At 41.9% G+C, this 25,207-nt stretch overlaps 1 protein-coding gene across 1 annotated transcript in view; it reads right to left on the reverse strand.

Moving 5' to 3' along the window:
* The window catches only part of LOC115356560 (NLR family CARD domain-containing protein 3-like), a 65,453-nt gene extending 40,465 nt beyond the window's left edge, over window positions 1-24,988 (reverse strand). The window contains exons 1-3 of the mRNA XM_030047776.1: window positions 24,960-24,988; window positions 8,366-10,133; window positions 8,086-8,259 (exon numbers count right to left, since the gene is read on the reverse strand). Of these exons, the coding sequence (XP_029903636.1) occupies window positions 8,086-8,259; window positions 8,366-10,035 (1,844 nt within the window). The 5' untranslated portion in view covers window positions 10,036-10,133; window positions 24,960-24,988. The remainder of the gene's footprint in view (window positions 1-8,085; window positions 8,260-8,365; window positions 10,134-24,959) is intronic.
* Window positions 24,989-25,207: the final 219 nt, after the last annotated feature.

Raw genomic sequence — 25,207 nt, forward strand, 5'->3', positions numbered from 1 at the left:
GTGTGGAGGTGGATCAGTGTGTCAGAGGAGACGCTGTAGAAGGACAGAGAGCCAGCAGGCCAGTCCAGATACACTGCCACTCTGTTAGAGGATGAGGGGACTCGGATGACTGTTGGTCTGTTATTGTGACAGGCAGTGAAACCACGATCATAGCAGGTCAGAGTCCAGGACTTGTCGTTCCTGCCAAGCCCACAGTCATCACTGTTTCCTCTCCTGCTGATTCCTCTGTAAGCCACTGCCATTGAAACCTTTCCTTCCCACTCGACCTCCCAGTAGCAGCGACCAGTCAGACCATCTCTACACAGGATCTGTTTCCAGTAGGCAAACCTCTCTGGGTGATCAGGATATGGCTGCTCCTCTGTCACTCCTGTCACCTTCCTGTTGTCCTCAGACAGGACGAGGTTTCTGTTTGCTGTATTTATGTCCAGTTTGAGTTCACAGGAATCTGATGGAGAGAACAAGACACAACAGACCTGCTGTGGTTATTATCTGCTGATTTATTAACAGTTTGATTATTGATTTGTTAACAATTTGATGATGACACATTGTGTCAGCCGTCCTCTTCATTCACAGCAGGATCTGAATGAATGGACGTCACAAACTTATTATTTCTTCTTATTAGGGTCCGGGCAGCCTAAGCTGCCAGGACAGTATTGTATTTCCAGGTCTTCTTTCTTTCTTTTTCTTTCTTTCTTTCTTTCTTTCTTTCTTTCTTATTCCGAGGAAATCATACTTCCCATGGATGAAAACTCACCAAACTTTGCACAAAGGTCCAGTCCCTAAAGTTCAAAACTTTGAAAATTCATAACAAATCAACCATGTATGCTACAGCTTTACAACTTTCATCAAACTGTAGCCCCAATACTGAAGAAACTTTTGTACACTTAAACCCATTGAAAATTATGAAGTTTATCACTCTGTTTTTTTCAAAAACTGTAAAACCTCTTAAACCTATCTCCTCCCACAATTTTTGCTCAATTGACACCAAACTTGCTACAGAGCATCTTCAGACTGTCCTACACAAACGATCCACACAGATTTTTGATTTATCAAAAATTGAGCCTACAGTGCATCAAAATGTTTGACTGTAAACGATACTGTAAACATATAGGGGAGAGTGGGGTAATTTGTGCCAAGTAGTGCCACCCCTGTTATCTAGAAAACCATAGAAGAAGTTGGTCATGTGACCACATATTTTTGAAGAGGCATCCATTTCACTCATCCTGCAAAGAAGGGAGACACATGGCTTGAGAGATAAGCACATTTAAGTTCAAAAAAGATTTTTTTGCCCTCCAAAGTAAAATTTCTATGATCAAGGTTTTTTGTTTGCTGTGTTTGAACAATTATAGAAAACTTTGAAAACAGTTCACACAGGTTTTAGTACTTTAGTAAGCTACACCATGAGTCTATACAGTTAGCATGATGTTAACTCAAAACAGCTGGGGGATGCATTTTTTTTTCAAAATGGTGGGCTTGGGGTAATTTGTGCCAAAGGGCCTGGGGTAAGTTGTGCCAGTGGCACAACTTGTGATTATATACTATATATTACTTTATTGTATTTTATTGTTATTGTACATTGTCTTCTTACCTTTGATCACTAAAACTATTCAGATTCAGTTGAAGATGATTTGCAGGTGCTCATTTTGGAATTTTTATTTTGTTCTGGGTATGTATTCATGTGGCACTAGGCCTCGTTATAGAAAAGTGGCCTGTGATCTTGTTAAAATAATAAATAAATGTTAAATAAATAATTTTGTATTGAATTTGTTTTGCTTTTATATAGCATTATCATTTGTGAGATTAAAATGATCTGTTTTAGTTCAGTTATCAATGGCACAATTTACCCCAGTGTATTCTCTCTGATGGCACAATTTACCGCGCACCGGGGGCAAGTTGTGCCACAAAACCACTTTTTTTTTTTTCGAAAGCCATATTTCTCAAACAGTTTATATAAGATCCAAAGTGATTGTTCCCAGGGATGCACAACATCCTAAAGTATATGTGCATATTTTAGTTGGAGGCATTACTGTAATCCCCTCACTTTAAAGGCACTTTAAGTAAAAATTGGCACTACTTACCCCACTCTCCCCTACCTACAAATTCATGCTAAATAAATCTTCAATGTTCATGAAACTAATAAACTAATACATGTTGACATGAACACAGCCACTGAAGAAAATGTTCAAATGTTCTGGACTTTTTCTGTAATAAGGTTGATGTGATCAGATTCAGCTTTATATAATGACTCACAGAGCCCCTATTATCACAGTTTTTGAGGCTGTCTCTCTTGATGCGTTGTCTAGATTCAAGATTCAAGATTCAATACATTTATTGCCATGTCAACAAGTTGATAGGAATTTGTCCTGGTAGACTCTCTGACACAAATATCATAAACAAGGACAGAACAGCAGCACATCACGTACAAAAAGATGAGCATAAACACAGACAGTAAACAATAAGCAATATGCAATACCCAGCGGCACTGAAAGTGCATGCAGTTTTGTTAAAGTGCTACTTACAATGTAACCTGTATATACATAACCATTAAAATCAGTACAAGTTCAGTTGTCTAATAGCCAAAGGGTATGTGCTATCTCTGAAGCGGGACGTTGAGCTCTTAATGCTTCTATATCTCTTGCCTGATGGGAGGAGATTGAAGAGGTGCTGGGTGAAAGTGGTCAGCTATGATTTTTTTAGCCTTCCTAATTATTCTTGTGGAAAACAGTGATGAAAGTGAAGGGAGTCTAAGCTTGTGTCAGCCTCCAAACCAATTACTTGCCTTCTCGACCCGCTACCTGCTAAACTTTATAAGGAACTCTGGCCTTCACTGGGATCTGCAACGCTAGAGATTGTTAATTTATTGCTTACCACTGTCATTGTTCCCAGCAGTTTTAAAACAGCTGTGTTCAGACTGCTACTAAAGAAACTGCATCTTGATCCAGGCTCTTTAAATAGCTATTGTCCGGTCTCCAATCTTACGTTTATTTCTAAAGTGCTTCAGAGAGTTGTGTTTCAACAATTCTCCATCCACGTGGAAGTAAATCATCTATATGAACTTCTCCAATCAGCTTTCAGGGCACTGTCACTGTCACTCCACTGAAACTGCACTTACAAGTGTGGCAAGTGATCTCCTATTGGCTATTGGCCACTTGGCCAAATTATATGTTCATGGAATTAATTAGTGAGTCAGGACGAAGCCCCGAGTCACTATTTAACAGTCAGGATCATGTTATCCATGTTATCCTGTTATCCTGTGTGTTTCTTATTAGTGCCTCGGGGCAGCACCGAGTCACTATTGTTATCCTGCGTGTTTCTTATTATGTGCTTGAAGGCAACACATCTTAATGTTGTGCATATTTATTCTTTTTATTAGTGGGCAAGCTGACAGCTTGCACACTCACGTTCTTCCTACTATTTCTTTCTTTCTTTCTTTCTTTCTTTCTTTCTTTCTTTAGTATTCCGTACGTTTTTCGGCCCGTTACTCTTCCCACAGCTTTCGGTTTAGGCCCACACAATGAATTGGGAAAATGTGCGGCCCAATTGGGAGACGTTTGCTATTACTTTTATAAGCATTCCGACTCACAGAATTCTCGAAATTCCAATTCTACGGAAAATTTGGGCCATCCGAAATGAATGGCCAAAATTTCCCAAGGCTCTGAGGCGCAGAGCTTTTGACCTGCGTTCACTGGAAACTGGATGGCACTAAACTTCCTGCTGTTAAACTCCGATAAAACTGAGATACTAGTTGTTGGCCCTCCCTGGCACAGATGCCGTTTTGAACAAGTAACACTAGTGCTTGACAACTGTGTGATTTCACAAAGTGTGGCAGCCAGATATCTTGGTATTACTTTTGATCCTTGCTTATCCTTTGACAGGCACATTAAGAATATTATCAAGACTGCCTATTTTGACCTACATAATATAGCACAAATTCGGTCCTTCCTGTCAATGGCTGACGCACAGACCTTAATTCATGCATTTGTTTCAGACAGATTTGACTACTGAAATGTACGGTGGCCGAGAACCGCCAAACGCGCTGCAACGGCCAAATGTGTCTCAGTTACAGAAACCAGCTTCAAGTACAGAAACGATCCAAATTCACAAACTCAAACACAAGTCTAAACGAGGTGCAAAAAGAGGAACGTGGTGCAAATGAAAAAAGGGTGCTGCAAAAAACAAAGACAACTTCGTCATCATCAAACGCGCTGCAAATACAGAAACCATCAAAGCACAAAACGATTCAAACCAAGAAACCATCTTCAAAGAAAAACGCTTCTTAACTCCAAACCTGCATGGGGCGCTCTCAGCGTAACAGCTCAATGGAGAGACACACGGGATGGAGAGCGAGATAGAACAGCTGACTGAAACACGGTGTTTCAGCATCCAGCGGGAACGGTAATGTGACTTTTATTCAGTTATATTTATATATGTTTATATCACTGTACAACGCTGCACATTACGCGACGTTTATTTTATCATATTTTACACCAGACATTACAAGGCTGCACATTTGCATGTAGATTAGCCTGCTTATTAAGATAAGATGATTAGAGATTGATATAAAACGGGTGTTTTATAAGATGATTAGAGATTGATATAAAACGGGTGTTTTATATCAATCTCTAATCATCTTATCTTAATAAGCAGGCTAATCTACATGATATAAAATTGGTGTTTGATATAAAACGGGTGTTTTATATCAATCTCTAATCATCTTATCTTAATAAGCAGGCTAATCTACATGCAAATGTGCAGCCTTGTAACGTCTGGTGTAAAATATGATAAAATAAACGTCACGTAATGTGCAGCGTTGTACAGTGATATAAACATATATAAATATAACTGAATAAAAGTCACATTACCGTTCCCGCTGGATGCTGAAACACCGCTCTCCATTGAGCTGTTACGCTGAGAGCGCCCCATGCAGGTTTGGAGTTAAGAAGCGTTTTTCTTTTGAAGATGGTTTCTTGGTTTGAATCGTTTTGTGCTTTGATGGTTTCTGTATTTGCAGCGCGTTTGATGATGACGAAGTTGTCTTTGTTTTTTGCAGCACCCTTTTTTCATTTGCACCTCGTTCCTCTTTTTGCACCTCGTTTAGACTTGTGTTTGAGTTTGTGAATTTGGATCGTTTCTGTAGGCTACTTGAAGCTGGTTTCTGTAACTGAGACGCATTTGGCCGTTGCAGCGCGTTTGGCGGTTCTCAGCCACCGTAGAAATGCTCTGTTTTCAGGTCTGCCATGTGCCAGCACCAAAAGTCTCCAGATGGTTCAAAATGCTTCTGCTAGAATCTTAACTAGAACTTTGACCATATTATCCCAATTCTTGCCTCCCTTCATTGGCTTCTAGTTCATATTAGATCAGATTTTAAGGTGCTTCTGTCAACTAATAAAATCCTAAATGGTCTTGCACCATCATCTCTTTCAGATCTCCTTAAACCCTATATATATATACACTATATTACAAAAAGTATTCGCTCACCCATTCAAATGATCAGAATCAGGTGTCCTAATCACTTGGCCTGGCCACAGGTGTATAAAATCAAGCACTCAGGCATGCAGACTGTGAAACAAGACATTTGTGAAAGAATGGGCCGCTCTCAGGAGCTCAGTGAATTCCAGCGTGGAACTGTCATAGGATGCCACCTGTGCAACAAATCCAGTCGTGAAATTTCCTCGCTCCTAAATATTCCACAGTCAACTGTCAGCTCTATTATAACAAAATGGAAGCGTTTGGGAACAACAGCAACTCAGCCACGAAGTGGTAGGCCACGTAAAGTGACGGAGAGGGGTCAGCGGATGCTGAAGCGCATAGTGCAAAGAGGTCGCCGACTTTCTGCACAGTCAATTGCTACAGAGCTACAAACTTCATGTGACCTTCAGATTAGCCCAAGTACAGTACGCAGAGAGCTTCATGGAATGGGTTTCCATGGCCGAGCAGCTGCAGCCAAGCCACACATCACCAAGTGCAATGCAAAGCGTCGGATGCAATGGTGTAAAGCACGCCGCCACTGGCCTCTAGAGCAGTGGAGACGCGTTCTCTGGAGTGATGAATCACGCTTTTCCATCTGGCAATCTGATGGACGAGTCTGGGTTTGGAGGTTGCCAGGAGAACGGTACATTTCAGACTGCATTGTGCCGACTGTGAAATTTGGTGGAGGAGGAATTATGGTGTGGGGTTGTTTTTCAGGAGCTGAGCTTGGCCCCTTAGTTCCAGTGAAAGGAACTTTGAATGCTTCAGGATACCAAAACATTTTGGACAATTCCATGCTCCCAACCTTGTGGGAACAGTTTGGAGCGGGCCCCTTCCTCTTCCAACATGACTGTGCACCAGTGCACAAAGCAAGGTCCATAAAGACATGGATGACAGAGTCTGGTGTGGATGAACTTGACTGGCCTGCACAGAGTCCTGACCTGAACCCGATAGAACACCTTTGGGATGAATTAGAGCGGAGACTGAGAGCCAGGCCTTCTCGACCAACATCAGTGTGTGACCTCACCAATGCGCTTTTGGAAGAATGGTCAAAAATTCCTATAAACACTCTCCTCAACCTTGTGGACAGTCTTCCCAGAAGAGTTGAAGCTGTAATAGCTGCAAAAGGTGGACCGACATCATATTGAACTCTATGGGTTAGGAATGGGATGGCACTTCAGTTCATAGTATGAGTAAAGGCAGGTGAGCGAATACTTTTGGTAATATAGTGTATATACACACTTCCCCCATAGTAGTATGTACGCACTACCTGCTTTTGTTATTAACTGAATGAATTAACTGAACTGAATGTTTTTTGCCTGACTTTCTGTTTGCCTGACAGTTTTATTGATCACTAAGAGCAGTGACTTAGAATGAAGTTGGTTCGATGTTAAAAAAACAAAACAAAACTAGCATTGATGTAGATCATAAAGTTTCATCTGTATCAGACACGAAACAGGTTTCTTCTTACCTTACATGTTTCGGCGGTAAGCTTCCGCCTTCATCAGAGGTGTCACTAGGTGGTGTGTGACGTGTCTTTATCAGCTGATGTTACGCTTAGAGGCGTAGCCTACCTGTCAAATTTGACAGATCGGCCACGCCTCTTGGCGTCACTCTGCCGCTTGAGTACTGACATTAGTTTGTAACAATCAATTGGGAAAATGCGTAAATATGAAAGGAATACAGATTGCCTTTGTGGTTGAGCATCAAATGTGATTTTGTTTGGTTCAACAGGTAAAATCAGCTGAGAACAAGCAGCAGAAACTGCAGCTGCAGCATCTAAACAGCTGAATGTTTGCTGCTTTGTGTTCAGGAGTCAAACTAAATCCACACTTACACTTCCTCAGACCTGGTTTCAACCACTGCTCTCCACCATGGTCCACCCTGGAGGAAGAAACAGAGTCAGAGCAGCAGATTCTCTTTGATGATGGAAACATGGGCAGTAAATAACCTTCCCTGTGAAGGATTTAGCAGACGACGTCACTCATATCCACCATTAAACATGAAACAATATTCCTCAGCCCTCTTTAAGACATTGTGTGTGTCTCTCCATACCTGAGAGCCTCCAATCTCCAGTTTGGATCCTCCAGTCCAGCAGAGAGCAGCTTCACTCCTGAGTCTCCTGGATGATTGTAGCTCAGGTCCAGCTCTCTCAGATGGGAGGGGTTGGAGCTCAGAGCTGAGGCCAGAGAAGCACAGCCTTCCTGTGTGAGCAGACAGCCTGACAGCCTGCACACCATCACAAACACAATCAGTCCACCACATCATCTGCTTTGTGTTTTCACCAAAACCTACACAGGTTAGGAATCTGATCAGTGACATGAAGCTGCATGTAAAGCGAGATTCAAAAGTACGATATATATTTGTTATTCAAAGGTGCAAATGACCACAACACAGCATCAATCAAGAAAGTCAATGCAGAATCCTTGGGGAGGATTTTCTTGGTGGTGGTGGTGCTAGAGGAAAGGTCATAGGGTCACCTGAACCAGGACATTTAATGCTCTTGGCAACACAAATGTTGTCACCAAGTTTCATGGTGATCCACCACAAAGCGTTGGAGATTTGCTGCTGCTGATTTGATTGACAAATCAGTCAATCACTGGAAATGAACATTACCTAAGAGTCTCCAGTCTGCAGTGTGGACTCTCCAGTCCAGCAGAGAGCAGCTTCACTCCTGAATCCTGCAGCTGGTTGTTACTCAGGTCCAGCTCTCTCAGACTAGAGGACTGGGAGCTGAGAACTGAGGCCAGAGCTGCACAGCTTCTCTCTGACAGATTACACACACTCAGCCTGAAGAGGAAATAAAGATGCAAACAAAAATATGACACCTAGTTTTTCTCTTGTGGAGATAACAATATGTTATGTGCTAGCTATGACCAGTTATCTATGAACCTACACAGATTTCTTGGAGGCTTTGACCAGTGGCAGCAGCCTCAGAAGAGCCTCCTCTGAAGCAGAGTATTTCTTCAGGTCAAACACCTCCAGATCTTCTTCTGATGACAGTAAGATGAAGACCATAGCTGACCACAGAGCAGGAGAGAGTTTGTCTGTGGAGAGACGTCCTGAACTCAGATGCTGTTGGATCTCCTCCACTAGAGAATGGTCATTCAGCTCATTCAGACAGTGGAACAGGTTGATGCTTCTCTCTGGAGAGGGATTGTCCCTGATCTTCTCCTTGATGAACTGGACTGTTTCCTGATTGGTCTGTGAGCCACTTCCTGTCTGTGTCAGCAGGCCTCGTAGGAGAGTCTGATTGGTCTGCAGTGAAAGACCCAGGAGGAAGCGCAGGAACAAGTCCAGGTGTCCATTTGGACTCTGTAAGGCCTTGTCCACAGCACTCTGGAGGAGTTTTAGTTGGGAGGTTGATTGTCCTTCTGACAGCAGATTGACTCCAGAGTTGATGAATGTCACAAAGACATGAACAGCAGCCAGAAACTCCTGAACGCTCAGATGGACGAAGCAGAAAACCTTGTCCTGGTACAGGCCACGCTCCTCTTTAAAGATCTGTGTGAACACTCCTGAGTACACCGAGGCTGCTCTGATATCAATGCCACACTCTGCCAGGTCTGCTTCATAGAAGATCAGGTTGCCTTTCTCCAGCTCCTCAAAAGCCAGTTTTCCCAGAGACAGGATCATCTCCCTGGTCTCTGGAGTCCAGTGTGGATCTGTCTCAGCTCTCCCATGATACTTGACGTTCTGCACTTTGGACTGAACCACCAGGAAGTGGATGTACATCTCAGTCAGGTTCTTGGGCAGGTCTCCTCCCTCACTGGTTTTCAACACGTCCTCCAGAACTGTAGCAGTGATCCAGCAGAAGACTGGGATGTGGCACATGATGTGGAGGCTTCGTGACGTCTTGATGTGGGAGATGATTCTGCTGGCCTGCTCCTCATCTCTGAATCTCTTCCTGAAGTATTCCTCCTTCTGTGGGTCAGTGAAGCCTCTCACCTCTGTCACCATGCCAACACACTCAGGAGGGATCTGATTGGCCGCTGCAGGTCGTGCAGTTATCCAGAGGCGAGCAGAGGGAAGCAGGTTCCCCTTGATGAGGTTTGTCAGCAGAACGTCCACTGAGGTGGACTCTGTAACATCAGTCAGGATCTGGTTGTTCTTGAAGTCCAGAGGAAGTCGACACTCATCCAGACCGTCAAAGATCAACACAACCTGGAACTGCTCAAACCTGCTGATTCCTGCTTCTTTGGTCTCAGTGAAGAAGTGATGAAGAAGTTCCACCAAGCTCAACTTTTTCCCTCTCATCAGATTCAGCTCTCTGAAAGTCAATGGAAATGTGAAGTGGACATGCTGGTTGGCTTTGTGTTCAGCCCAGTCCAGAGTGAACTTCTGTGTTAAGACTGTTTTCCCAATGCCAGCCACTCCCTTTGTCATCACTGTCCTGATTGATTGTTCTCTTCCAGGTAAAGGTTTAAAGATGTCCTCACATTTGATTGGTGTTTCTGGTCTGACTGGTTTCCTGGATGCTGTTTCAATCTGTCTGACCTCATGTTCCTCATTGAGCTCTCCACTCTCTCCCTCTGTGATGTACAGCTCTGTGTAGATCTGATTCATAGGTGTTGGGTTTCCTGCTTTAGCAATCCCCTCACACAAACAGTCAAACTTCTTCTTCAGGTTAGATCTGAGTTCACCTTGGCACCCTGTGAGAGTTCCTGAACACAAAAATGAGAAAAAAAAAAACATGAACAGAATAGATGCTCTTTTAAAGGAACAATGTGTAGAATTTACAGTGATATTTGGGTAGAAATGGAACATAGTATTCATATATTTTTTTTTATTAGTGTACAATTATGTGGAAATCAGAATCTGTGCGTTTCCTTTCGCTTAGAATAAGCCATTTATATCTACATAGGAAGCGGGTTCACTTCCGCTAGGGCCGCCATGTTGTGCTGCCATGTTTCTACAGTAGCCCAGAACGGACAAACCAGACAGGACCTGTGGAGAGCGCCTTTCGCGTTTGCGCAAATGCAAAGGTAGATCTGAAGTCGGCTAACGAAGCCGGGTATAAATAGTGTGCCGCACGCAGGCTTGCCATTTCGTCCCAAACGACTTCGAGACAGACGAAGACAGAAAACACGAATAAACATCGGCGTGGCCTTTCCCAGGTGGAAATCACTAATGAGGGACAAACATTTCAACAGTGACGCCGAAGTACATGGTGTATGCTTGCCTTAGCTTGAACCTGGCCACGGGGATAACGTTAGTTACCAGCACAAGTAGCCCAAGTTACCATGTTGTCACTGTTGAAAAATATTTACGAAGCCCCTTGCCCCTGCCCCCGGGGATTAGTCGAGAAGACATGTAAATGTTTGTCCTGGCGTTACAAATCCATGCCCACGCATCGGGTGTGCCATCGGGTTTGCAGTCCATGGGCTCAAACTACTCGGGCACGAATTGGTAATCAGGCGATAGGCACAGAGTTCCAAACCCAGAGCACAGATTTACGCGTGGGCCTTCTTTCCCGCAGACACCGGGGGGCTCCGCACAATATCATGTTTTTAGTTGATCTGCCAGCAGTGCTATACTTGATTTATTTTGATATGTTTGTAGAGGAAAGCCTGATCCCCGCAGGTTGGGACGCAACAGAATGTGCGAATGTATCATGTAGCACTTATATTCTTAATGTTGCTGTTATTTCTCTAGCTATGAGCAAAGTCCCGCAACATCGACCCCTATGAAGGGAAAAACCCCTCAAGGCGCAGCTCCAGCATTGTCCAGCATAGGTACTTCAAGTGGGACAGACAGGCAAGTAATTTCAGTGAATTAACTGTGCCGTCCTAATATGTTTGATTATAAGTAAAGTAGCTTATTTATAAGTTTTTCTTTCTAAATTCATGTTTCCTCTCCGTATGTGTGATATATGGATCGTGCTCTGTATATGTTTTACAGAGAGGAGCGTCTGACTGTCATCCCAGAGGCCACAGATATCCAGGGTCTTGAACAAAGGTAACAGTTCAAATGTCCTAACTTCTTTGCTATACATGACTGTTTTTGATTGGAATCATTTGTAAATTGTTAATGTTTTGATTTCTAATTGTTACTGTTTTAATTTCTGCAGCTTCCATGATATGAGCATTGTGGAGGAGGACATGGAAGAAAATGTTTTATATGACCCCATGAACAGTGTGTAAGTACAACTTCATAATGACATGTACTACTACTTATTGTTCACTTTACAAAAGTTATAGTTTTCTGAATATGCCTTTCTTTACAGAATTGACTGGGCAGATGAAGGTTCCCCTTCCCTTCATGAAAAAGAGGGAGAGAAGGGTGACAGCTCCGATGAAGATTATATTCCACCAATTTGTATACGGTATGTTATCAGTCAGTGTTTATTCTGCTATTGTTGTATGGTTTGTTTCCTTTTTTAACACATATGCCTTTATGTTGTGCCTCAACAGAATGGGTGGAGCATTAAAGAAGGCACAGTGCATAGATCAATTTCCGGTTATTGGAATCGATGAGACTGTGCATGACCAACCCTCACATGAAGACCCTCCTGATGAGCCCTCTCCCTGTGATCAGGCTCCTGTTCTCCCAGACCCACAGCATGTCCTTTGTGAAGATGACATCATAGGAGCCAGAGCTTCAATACTATATGAGGACTGCTTGAGACAACTGGCTACGTTTTTGATCCTGCCTGTGGATAAATGTACAGCCATTTTGAACACTGGTGCAGTGTGTGACTCCGTTGGCCCCTTTGAGATCAACATCACTTCCAAGGGCACGGCAACAAGTGTTGAATGGGTAAGTGTTAACAGTCGTATCATAACTGTATGTTCGCATAAAAGCAAATGTATCAAATGAAAGCTGGTGCTGTACGTGCAGCTTTTTGTCATTTTTACTTGACTTTTAGATCTGCCCCAAAGGACATCGGTTGTGGAGGTGGAATTCTCAGCCTGTAATGAAGTTTGGGATGCAAGCTGGAGATTTTCTCTTGTCCACCAACATTTTGCTGTCTGGCAACAACTACACAAAGGTTGCCCTCCTGTTCAAATTTATGAACATGGGAATGGTGAACAAAAACACCTTCTTCTCCATTTAGGACACTTACTGTGTCGACACAATAAAGGAGTTCTGGGAAGAGAAAAGGACTGAGGCCATCAGTCGTCTTCAAGGGAAAGATGTGGTGGTCCTAGGTGCATAACATAAACTTTACCATGTTATGTGTATAGAAAACATCTGGCAATGGCGGTGTGCTTATATGTGAGCAAATGACTAATTTCTGTGTTTGGGTGTTATTTTTATTACTTTTTTCCCAGCGGATGGCAGAAATGACTCACCAGGCCATTGTGCGCAATACTGCAGCTATACCACAATGGAAAATGATACCAAGGAGATCATTCATGTCGCAACCATAGATAAACGGCAGACATCCTGGAATTCTGTCATCATGGAGAAGCAGGGTTTTATCGAGACCATGGACAAGCGTACATCAGAGATCAAGCTAGTGGAGATCTGCACAGATGCTCACGCCCAGATTGGAGCACTTATGAGTAAGTACTCACCATACATAATGTTTGAATGCATTAGTTGAAAAGATGATTGAAATATTGTGGTAAAATTTGATTGCCCATTTCACAGACCCAGACAAAGGCAGATACAAGGCTCATGAAATTCATCATAGTCTTGACATGTGGCATGGTGCCAAAAACCTGGCCAAAAAAATTGCTGCAGTAAGTTTAATAAGTGGATCATGTTATTACCTACATATCTGTCTTAAAATTGATTTGCCTTACATCGGAGTATTCAGCAATGTGACATTGATGGCAGAGATTATGCACACTTTCATTTTAATCAAAGACAGCAAAAGTTGATTTCTGGCTGAAGGTGTGTTAATACCCATGTCTAATACTATGTTTGGTTTGTTTGTTTGTTTGTTTGTTTGTTTGTTTGTTTGTTTGTCTCATCAAGGCAGCAAAGATAAAAGGACAGTCCCTTCTCCTCAACTGGCTGAAAGACATCGTAAACCATTTTTGGTGGTGCTGTAAGACAGCTGACACAACCGAGGAGTTTCTTGTAGGCACACAATTTATATATTTTTTCTCTCAATCAGTTAATTCAATGCCATATAAATGCTTGATTTATAGTGCTCTTGGTTTTCGCAGACACTGTGGACTGGTATCCTTCATCATGTCTGTAACCATCACACCTGGGAATATGGAAGCTGCCAACATGACCACCTGGAAGACACTCGTGAAAAGGAGTGAATCAAGAGGGACTCGAAGTGCTACAATGCGCTGGTGGACATCGTTTACAACAAGCGTTTGCAGAAGGATGTACATAAATATCTGCGCTTCAGGTAAAGTGTGGCAACATATCACACACATGCCATTATGACTGTTTGGGTTTATTTCTTAATTTTTTTTTTGTTTTGTTCAATCAGATCAACTGCAGACCTAGAGGCATTCCAGAATCACATTCGGATGTATGCCAGCAAGCGCTACGCTTTCAGTCCTCCAGTTTATGAGGCAAGAGTTCTGCTTGCTGCTTTGGACTACAATTTTCACCGCACCCGACCAACACTGAAAACAGCTGATGGCAAAGAGATGTAAGTTTCACACTTGAATTACTGAAACAAGAATATGGCTTGCACAATGGAAATATTCCCATATACAGTAATGGAAGTTTTGTATTCAAGTGATTATTTATATACTTTTTTTTGTCAAGTGTTATATTGTTTTGCAGGTAATGAACGTTTTTAATAGTTGATGTTTACAGTTTTAGAAGGCTGCACAAGAAAAATGCGATACAGTGTCTACGCCCTGAAAGCTGAAAAAACCTATGGCTACATAACTGAGCTGCAAGCAAAGATTGTTAACCGAAGAATCACAAGTGGAGTAGGGATGCCTCGAAGGAGGAGCCTTCGACCGGATGACCCCAGACGGCTCGGACTAGTGCCCCCTGTACCTGCACCATCCATAGCAGAACTGGTGCGGACACAAGTATGGAGAGGACTAGGTAAATGACAGATTTGTTTGCCTTTACTGATGCATGTTAACTTACCATGCAACTTGTGCTCTTGGTGAAATAGCATTATTTTGTATGAAATTAATGTTATGTCTCTGTCTTCAACAGGACCAGCTTTCCGTGATGATGATGAATCAGACTGATCCAGATAGGAGTCTTCCAACAATCCATGACTGAATCAAAGTGATAAATGCACAGCTCTTACTATTCCAACCAATGCTTTGCCATCTCATTTTTTGTTTTTCTCAGTCTACTGTAAAGTAGACATAATAAGCTCTTGAAATGTTTTGTCTGTTTGACACTAAATGCTGTATTTTTATGATTGTGTGCCAGCAGATCTATTGCTATTGTCTACATAAAAATGTGTGGCCTACAATTTCTTTATAAATAAGTCTTTCATTTTACAAATGTCAGTAGTTACAGTTTTTTACACATTTTTGGTATCAAAATTGTAAGGTACACTTGTCCCTTGTAATAAACAGTACATGCATACATTGTGTGTGGCAATATGTCACATTGACAAATGATAGTAATTAAAAGGAAAGTGCAGTACTGTCATACTTACCATATAATTATATATAAAGTCACTATATACTAAGTTTATGTTTACATGTATATAATTGCAGTAAATAAAGCACATATATTTGATGATTGTCTTTTTTTTATTGCACTTTGAAAAAACTTCAATGGAACAAATACAAATGAATAAATAATTACAAAAGCAAATGTATATATATAGAGAATAATAACAATTATAATGAATTAAAAATATAACCATAACATTTTTTTGCCTTCAAAAAAGTACCGGATGTTGATATTGTTTTGATGCCCTGATGATGGACATGCAGGTATGTGAGTACTTGTGGTAATGTATGGACATACCAGAGGGCCTGAAAGGAAACTCAGATGCCAGGTACGAAACCAGTGTAGTGTCCTTGGGGATCAGGGAACCTGTCCCTGATCCTCCAAACACAGCAGCTGGGGATGACACGTCGGTTTCCCTGCCCTAAGGAACCATGTTGCCAATAGATGAAGTGTCTATAGGCAGCATAGCGGTACTCCCGGTTGTCATCTCCAGGCCCACTGGCTTGGCCTAATACCGTAATGTCCTCCCGGTACTGCCTGTGAATATGCAGAAATCCTTCAGTAAGGCAGTACTGGGAGAAGTGTGGTAATAGGCTGACACAATTTTTTGGATCCTGGCCACAGCACTTCCTCTCTAGGTCCGTAGGCATATCCCTAAAGTTACCACAAGTACACCATGGCACCCCTGGCACTCCAGCAAAAGGTGGGGCACCATGCCTGCGCTGATACATCGCCAGGGTATCAAAAACCAGGCCTGGCTGCCTCTCCAGAAGCTGTGAGGTGAGCTCCCTGTGTTCCTCAAGGGTCATCTCCTGAAGAAATTTCTGAGGAAATAAAACCCAGGAAAAATGCAAATAAGTTCCATGATGTCAGTATGGTACTAACACTGTAATAGTTTGTAAGCTGTCTAGCATGTTGTCAACGTCTAAAACAATGACAGGCATTTACAAAATACCAAAATATCTCTTCATACTGTTCTTGTAGTGTGTAAAATGATTGAGTTGCCTTGTTAACGTTCAGGGACGGTTTTTGCTATGGGCAATCTACTTGGGGGCGCACGAGAAAAAAAAAAAAATCGCCAGTTTTCTAGACTACCGTATTGACCCACACCTGCCGCGGCACCATCAGTCAGCAACAGGCGGGCCGGCCGCGGCACCATCAGTCAGCATCAGGCGGGCCAGCCACGGCACCGGCACCGGTACCGCGCCCACCCGGTCAGGTCTGCCGGATCTGACAGGTGAGCTGCCTGATGCCGGCCAGTGCCGCGGCCGGCTCGCCTGATGCCGACTGATGGTGCCGCCTGATGCCGACTGATGGTGCCGCCTGATGCCGACTGATGGTGCCACCTGATGCCGCCTGATGGTGCCCCGGTGCCGCGGCCGACTGGTGCCGCGGGGGCGGGGGGGTTGGAGTAGTAACATGAAAGGGCGCAAGCCAGTAATTTCGCCTAGGGCGGCAACATAGGCAGAACTGCCACCGTTAACGTTTCCCAAACAATGACTCACGTTACACTGCAATAACACATCGCCCTACAAATTACAGTAATGTAACCATTGAGCTGCTATATGAATACCACTTTGTATTGTATTGGTATCATTCATATCGCACAGACCAGATAGTGAAAAAAAAACATACAATAAAACCATTTCATAAGAAACGTTACCTACCTTGGTCGCTTCTGTTTGTCGGCTTTGCAGGGCCTCCACTCTCTCCTCATCTTCATCTCTAGAAGATGCCGCTCCGGCTCCTCTCCCTCGACTCGCCCTGCCCGCTCCACCAAGTCTTCTTCTCCGCCGTCTCCCTCTCGTAATGTGGCGCCGCTGCAAACCGAGGGGGGGAAATCATCCTGCTAACTTCCATCACTACCAGACGACTGAGCTAAACTTAGCTTGTACTTGCATGCGAACCAGCTAGCCAACGTTAGCAATGAAATGCTATCACAATGCGGAACAAGTAACAGTAATATTAGCGATATTACATATAGACATACAGACAACACGAGTCGTAAATAAGTTTTAGAACTATCTAAGCGAACCTCATAACCCGACGTCAAAGACTCATTGAGACTCGATGCACCCGTAGATGACATGATGGCACTTGTATGGCACGCGAAGGCCTCCGTAGCTGCTCCTCCTCGGTCGGAAAGGGAGGGGGAGCGAAGCGGGGTGTTCACTTGGTTGCAATGCGCTAGATGCCGCTAAATCTTACACACAGTGTGTAAGATTACACACTGTTCCTTTAAATGGGAGAAATGTGAGTATTTCCTGTACATGTATCTATTGACCCTTTTCAACTGTCAGAACTTGGCAAAGGCTATTTTAGTTGTTTTGCAATAACTTCCATACAACCAGTTCAATGACATGGTTACAGATTAATTCTGGTATTTTTAAACCTGGGCTCTATTTTTCCAGCTTTTGTGGTCCCAGTGGCTAATAGGGGCTAAAATTTTTGGAATTGAGGGGACACTATTTAGCAACGAGTCAGTAGGTCACGCTCCCCAGTAGCGCCTGTAAATTTTAATTACATTTGGCATTAATTTAACATTTTGACAATTCCCATGACATGTCAAGCCATCATATATGATAGGGAACAGCCCAGACATTATTTATGCACACTAGGCCAGGATGAAGGCAAGTTTGAGGATGCATTCCTTGAAGGACAAGATGCCCCTAGACTCTCCTGAAGTTACTTATGAGACAGCTGATGCCACTATTCTAGAGGCCATCACTGCACTACCTGCTGATCTGCAAAACACCAAGATCGAGATTTGTTGTACAATTGATACTCAGATCAATGAGGTTGCCACCACGATTAGAGGAGAACTGTCGGCTCTTAAGACTGAAACTCAGAGCCCCATCCAGGCCTTGTAAACATCCAGCGACCAACACGGCTTCACCATTACAGAGCCAAGAGAGACAAGAATATGGATCTTTCTAGAGGCAGTCTAGAGGACAAAATGTGCACATTACAATGCTGCAGGAAGGGACTGAGAAAGGTCCTTACACAAATACATTTGTGTCGCAGCTCCTCAAAGATGTGCTGTCTCAGGGTGACTTACTGATCAGTCACACAGGGTGCTGCAGAGACGCCCATACGATACAGAACACACTTGGCCACTTGTTGTGCAACTCACATCTTCCTCAACTTCACAAATTGCAGAGCAGCATTTAAAAGAGCACAGGGATGCCTCAGGACAAGCCGTGAGCTTGGTATGTTGTATCCAGTGAAGCTGAGAGTGACGTTAAAATTCACTGAGACTGTGTTTACTGACCCAAGGAAAGCCTGCAAGTTCCCCAAGCTTCAATTTGGCACAGGCAACAAGGATACAGAAGATCCTCTGACGACAATGCTGCAAATGCTGGGCGTGACTAGAACTTGGTGGCAAAGTAGAGCAAGGTACTCTGGATAATGCCATAGCATTTAGTCACTTAATGTGTACATATTTTTGTTTATTTCTTGTTTAACTGTCTATAAACATAACATGTCTTGTTAATGGAGGGACTGATGGCAATGTCCTGCAGACAGCCAGTGGTAGACCTATAGCCTATTGTTTTATCTATGACTTTCTAAGAGGGGTCACACATTACTTTGCAAAGGCAAGACAATGAGTACTTTATTTGAAGGGCAGAGGGAGATAGAAGGGGAAATGTTCTCTTTGCTCATGGATTTGCCCTCATTTTACAAACATGTTCTAGATCAGATTCTTGACATTTCACAGACCAATTTAATAATAAGAGGAGACCTGAATCCATTTAAGACCCATATCTGGACCATTCGTCATCTCGTAGAGCACCAAACTCCAGTGTTGTGCATGAACGCGTTCAAAAGAACGCGTTCATTGAACACGTTCATTTTTTTAAGAACGTTGAACTGAACGCAATGTATTTGTAAATAAAGAACTTGAACGTGAACTCGTTCAGATTATGTGAGAGTCAGCGCCAATGTTTAGGTCCAATTATTGCGGAATTTCCCTTCTCCTTTTTAACACGGAATATTGCGGAATTTGACATAATTTGAATGAAATGCTGTTTTTGTGTGGAATATGAACATATGTCTGGGGAAAATTACATGGACGGAAGCAAATCTGGGTGGCACAACCCCTCCAGTAGTTTCACCTGCACCTGCACCACCAAGAAAACCATTCCAACAGCTGCACCGGCACCGTGCGAGTCCAAAAGCAAAGAAACTTTCCAGCTACAGCGGCGCACTGACATAGCTTGTGTAACAACGCGAAGAGCGACCACTCTGCGCTATTTTCACTGGCTAACAGCAGCACACTGGCTTAGCTTGTCTATTCAGAGAAGAGGTATCACTTCGGCTTATTTTTCAATCTATGTTATCACAGGCATACTACTGCTCATTCATTGGTAGCTGAATTGTTAGGTCTGTTTGATAAGTAATTTACATTTTTAAAACAAATAATTTAACATTGTTCAATTATTAATAACATATCATTTTCACCTTTTACTGCTATAACAATGTAATTGTTAAATAAATAAATAAATAAATAAAGTGTTGTTTATTTGTTACCTCAATTAATTTAAGGTAATTTCTATTTCTATTTGTGTGCATTTTAGTCATAAACATTAAAAACACTCTTTTTTGGTAGTAAAGTAAAATAAGAGTAAAGGGTAAAAAACTGAATTCCCAAAAATTAAAACGGAAAAAACGGAATTTGGGAAAAAATAAAACGGAATTTGGGGGGGGGAAAAAACAGATTTTATAGGGCCCTGCATTGATTCCGACAGCAAAAATCTAACCTTTCTGTGCAAATCATGTCCACCTGCGCTGAAAAACACTTTCAGCGAAGGTGGACATGTCAACTTCAAATTTGAAAAGGCATTTGGAGTTGAAGCATCCATCCAGTGTGAGAAAATATCTACAAGTCCTTGACAATCCCAAAAAGTCATCAGGAATGGGCAAGAACACCCCCTGCCAGCCCCAAACAACCCAAGTCACACTGCCTGCAGCCTTCAGGGGTATTACTGGATTTCCCAGCAACAGGTAGACAAATTAATAATGGACTACATTGTTTGAGATTTACAGATTTCTACAATTCCACTAGGACAATTTCTTTGAAAAACAAGGTCAGTCTTTCATTCTCACTTTTCACCTAAAAAAACTGAAATGAACTGAACTTTGAACTAGTTCAAAATTGAAATGGTGAACTATGAATGTGAACTATTCATTTTTATACTGTGTGAACTGAACTTTGAACTAGTTCATGAGAACTATGAACTTGCACAACACTGCCAAACTCCAACTCGAGCATTTTCATTAGGGAATACTTTGAAAACATTCCAATTTGGTTGGTTGGAAGATTTTCCAGTCGCAAGAAAGAGTGTAATGTGTACACTCGACACTTGACTACTCCTTGATGGATGCCAAGTTGTTGTCATACACTGGTAACATAAAATATTATGATATAGTAATTTCAGACCACACCACGATCTCTCTGTCTTTAAATTTAGATAATTTGACCTAGTCTGAAAAAACATGGAGACTTGATCCACAACTGCTGAAAGAGCCAGAGTTCAATAAGTACATTAAAGAATAAATCTCATTTTTCTTGGAAATGAAGGACCTTCCTGAAACATCTCCATCAATATAATGGGAAGTTCTGATACATTATTTGAGAGGATGTATTGAATCTTTTCATGCTGTGGAAAGATACAATACTTAAAAAAAAAAAAAAAAAAAAATCTACAGATACAAGCGCAATCTGTTGCTCTCAAATTGTATTACCACAGCATTCTTTAAAAAAAAAACCAACCTCACAAGTTATTAGCTAAACAACTAAGGAAAATAGAAAGTGACCATACAATTATCAAGGTGATATCATATGATGAAACATGTTAACATCTCAAAAAAACATTAATCACAGATTCAAACAATTTTATGAATCATTTTACTCCTTTTAGCCATACAGTATGACTCAGTTCTACAAAACTTTCTTGACAGCTGTAACTTTCCAACCCTAAATCAGGAAGACAGAGATTTCCTGAACACAGATCTCGCATTTTTAGACATACAACATACAATTACAACATTGAAAAGTGGAAAAGCAGTCCTGGTGAATTTTTTTTAAAGAATTAAGTGATCTCCTTTAACGTAACTTGTTAAAAATGTACAAGCAAGCCCAGATTACACCCTGCCACCTACTCTGAAGGAAGCCATTCTAACAGTTATACCTCAAAGGGGAAAAGATCCCGAGGAAGTAATTACTTACAGACTGATATCCCTCTTGACATATGATCAAAAGATACTTGCCAAAAATCTGGCTTCAAGACTCAGCTCTCTAATTGGTAAACTTATCCATCTTGACCAGACAGGCTTCATAGCAAACAGGCATTCATTCTTTAATCTAAGACACCTTTTCAATATAATTTATTCAGAACAAGAGGACAAATGATCTGCCTGTCCTCTCTCTAGACACAGAAAATGCTTTCAACCAATTGGAATGGCCTTATGTCTTTTCAGACCCAAGAAGATATGATGTTGGCGAACAACTTGAAAAATGGATAAAAATCATGAGCCTTGTGCTAGAGTCGTCACTAATATAAGATTCTTTCTTCACCATTTCAACTTCACAGATGCATGAGAATAATTAGGGTCCGGGCAGCCTATGCTGCCAGGACACTATTGTATTCCTACGTGTTCTTCTTCTTTCTTTCTTTCTTCTTCCGAGGAAATCATACTTCCCATGGGTGAAAAATCACCAAACTTTGCACAAAGGTCCAGTCCCATGCCAGATTACCTCAGCTGCAAACTTAAGTCAATAGTCCTGATGGTGGCGCTATAGCAAGCCTCTATAGTTCAAAACTTTGAAAATTCATAACAAATCAAACATATGTGCTACAACTTCACAACTTTCATCAAACTGTAGCCTCAATACTGAAGAAACTTTTGTCCACTCAAACCTATTGCAAATTATGAAGTCCATCACTCTGTTTTTTTCAAAAACTGTAAAACTTATTAAACCTATCTCCTCCCACAATTTTTGCTCAATTGACACAAAAATTGATACAGAGCATCTTCAGACTGTCCTACACAAACGTTGTTTCTCAGATTTTTGATTTATCAAAAATTGAGCCTACTAAGCATCAAAATGTTTGACTGTAAATGGTACTGTAAATATATACCCGCAAATTCTCGCTAAATAAATCTTCAATGTTCATGAAAAAAAATTGACAAAATTCTAGAGTCATGGTAGATGATGTGTGGCGAATTTCAAATGTGTATCTCAAAAAAAATTTTGACAGCATTTTGAATTTTGCTCTCATGTGAACAATTGGAGTCAATGCAAAAATGGCATTTTGAAACAGTTTTTCACTTATGGAGCAAATCAATCATTGTTAAAAACAAATGATCAACATCTCCATGCTGTCTAGATGCAATATCTGTATTTTCAGATTTTTGTCTTAATAACTGAATTTTTGACAGCTGTTTAAAATTTGCCTTTCCATACATGGCTGCCTGCTGTCCTGCAGGTCAGTGATTGGCTCAGTCAGTCTGTGAAGCTGCATGTGAAGTTTTAGCTCAGTGAAATAGAGGCTAGGCCTCAGTGTCAAAGATTGTGAGTTCAAGCCTCAGCTTGTGCAACATTCCCACGTGCGAAAATTCACCAAACTTTGCACAAAGGTCCAGTCCAATGCCAGATCATCACTGTCAGATTTTTGTCTTCATGACTAATTTATTTATTTTACAGTGGTTTGAAATCTGCCTTTCCATGCTTAGGCGGCTGCTGTCATGTGACTATCTTAGTCATTTTGTGAAGCCTCACATGAAATGACACTTGCCAATTAGCTCAGTGAGATAGAGCATTGTCCTTCATGCCAGAAACTGAGAGTTCAAGCCTCAGCTGATACAAAATGCACAAAAGAATGCCACCTTTCTTTTCATCTTCCTATTCTCTACTTGTTGCTCAGAATTGCCTAAACTTGCCTGGCCCCGACCATTGCTGCGCAGCAGCTATAATGTTTGTTATATTTTAGTCTGCTGTGTTCATTTTGTCCCTATTGTTCCTCCATAGTCTTGTCAGGTTGTTTGTCCTCACACCTGCCCTGCATTGTCTCATTAGCCCCGCCCCCGTGTTGCATGTCTTTGTTGTGTCTTGGCCAATCATCTGTCCCCTCCAGGCCTGTGCCCTTTTCTTACCAGGTGTGTCAATCAGTTCAGTTTAAATTCATATTCTTCTGCTTGTTGCTTAGAATTGCTTAAAACTGCCCAGACCCGACCCATCGCTGCACAGCAGCTATAATACTGTTCCTTATCTCCTTATCAATGATTTTTGCTTTGGCCTTTGAGCCTCTTGCTCAGGTCATTAGTTCCAATCCCAAAGTACATGGATACAGTACAAAAGATATAATTAGTAAAATCTCACTACATGCAGATGACACCCTGCTGTACATAGGAAGTTTATTGTCATTGTAATTTCTACAACAAAATTGAGTTTGGCACTCATAAAAGCAGCAGGGTACAAGATTAAAAGATTAAAAGTATGCACAACAAAAGACAATTAGGTCTATAGGATGGTGTCTGACAAGCCAAGGTATGGAGCTTTTATGGCAGCTTTGTATGCTCCTGACATGTTTGTGTACACCTCATCCAGATTTTTTTTTTTGCCTCTGGTCAGGAAGATTAATTTTAATTTATCTATTTAGAGAGGACAGTGCACATTAATTAACATTCCTGTAAATGTGCCAGTGTTAGCCAGAGGCTAGTTTACAACCGCAGTCCTCTGGTATGATGTTAAAGAGCCATTAAAATATACAAAAAGGGACACAAGGGACATTTTTGAGGAGCTTGGGCAGCACTGCCTTCAGTTCTGCAGGGAACCCCTCATTTGTCCCCTCTATTTTAAATTCAGCTTTTACACAGTGGAAAAATGTGGGTATCCAGACTATTGGAGACCTCGTTGTGGATGGGAGTTTTGCCTCCTTCAGTCATCATGAGGTCCAGTCTGGTCTCCATAGCAACAACCTCTTAACATACTTGCAGATCAAGGATTATGTTAGAAAATACATAACCACTCGAGGGGAAAATAGAACCAGCAAAGTTTGTGGAACCCTTTAAGACGGGAGGCAGGGAAAGACGTCTGTTTTCTCTACTCTTTAACTCTTTATCAGTCAGAACCTCACCTTGTGTGTAGGGCATAAAATCACACTGGGAACAGGAACTTAGTACGGAGGCAGATGGTGATTTTTGGGATCAGGCTCTGGATAACAGACACTGATGGTCTGCCAACGCTAGGCACTGTCTTATTCAGTTCAAGATTAAGGGGTTAGTTATTTAAGTCCAGTTTTTTTATATCTCTCTTTTTTGTTCTACTTTTTTCTTTAGGTTCACTTGTTATGTTCTTAGAACTGGTCCTGTATTGAGCAAGATCACAAAGGCTGCAAAGTAATCACACCAGGCAAGTTCACCTGTCTAATTGTGTCCACTAAAACTGCTTGTTTTTGACACTGACAGGCCAAGATTTCTGACAGTGTCTGACACCATCATGGAAGATAGGAAATGGTACGGAGTGAGGGAAAGATTAGGTGTAGGCACAAAATGGTCTCACTTTACACAGGAATTGAACTCCAGTCAAGCACTTGAAGCAATACCAAAACACTCAGAAAACTTGATAGTTATTTAGCTCATACCTGCTGGTGGAAAAATGAGTCCTGACTGTGTGCAGCCAAATGTGAAAGGCAACATTTTTCATGTGAACTTTGTGTTCAGCTTTTTACACAAATATTACAAATCAACACTTTAACCAGGTTATCTGTGGGGAATGTGCTCATTTCTCTTCCAATCTGGAACGATGAGATCTTGTTTTAGAAATGTCTGTATTTACAGCAGAGGGTAGAAATACAAACATTTCCATTTTCCCATCATTCCTCCTTTCCATCCTGTTAAAGGAGTTGAAAGCCTCTTACTGCTCTGCAGACGCTCAGCCAGCTCCTCCTGCTTCATTCTCCTCAGGAAGTGCAGTGTGATCTGCAGAAAAGCCTCTCTGCTGCTCCACCTCTGCTCTTCCTCCTCACCGTCCAACACCTCCTCATCCTCCCTCTGCCTCTCTAAGCATTCTGGGTAATCTGGCCTCAGAGACCTGTGGAGGTTTTTCAGCTCCTTCTTCACAAAGGTGACCATGTTCTCCTCCAGCAGCTGCAACAGAAAAATCAAA

The sequence above is a fragment of the Myripristis murdjan genome, chromosome 24 (genome assembly GCF_902150065.1).
Source record: "Myripristis murdjan chromosome 24, fMyrMur1.1, whole genome shotgun sequence".
NCBI classification, from domain to species: Eukaryota; Metazoa; Chordata; class Actinopteri; order Holocentriformes; family Holocentridae; genus Myripristis; species Myripristis murdjan.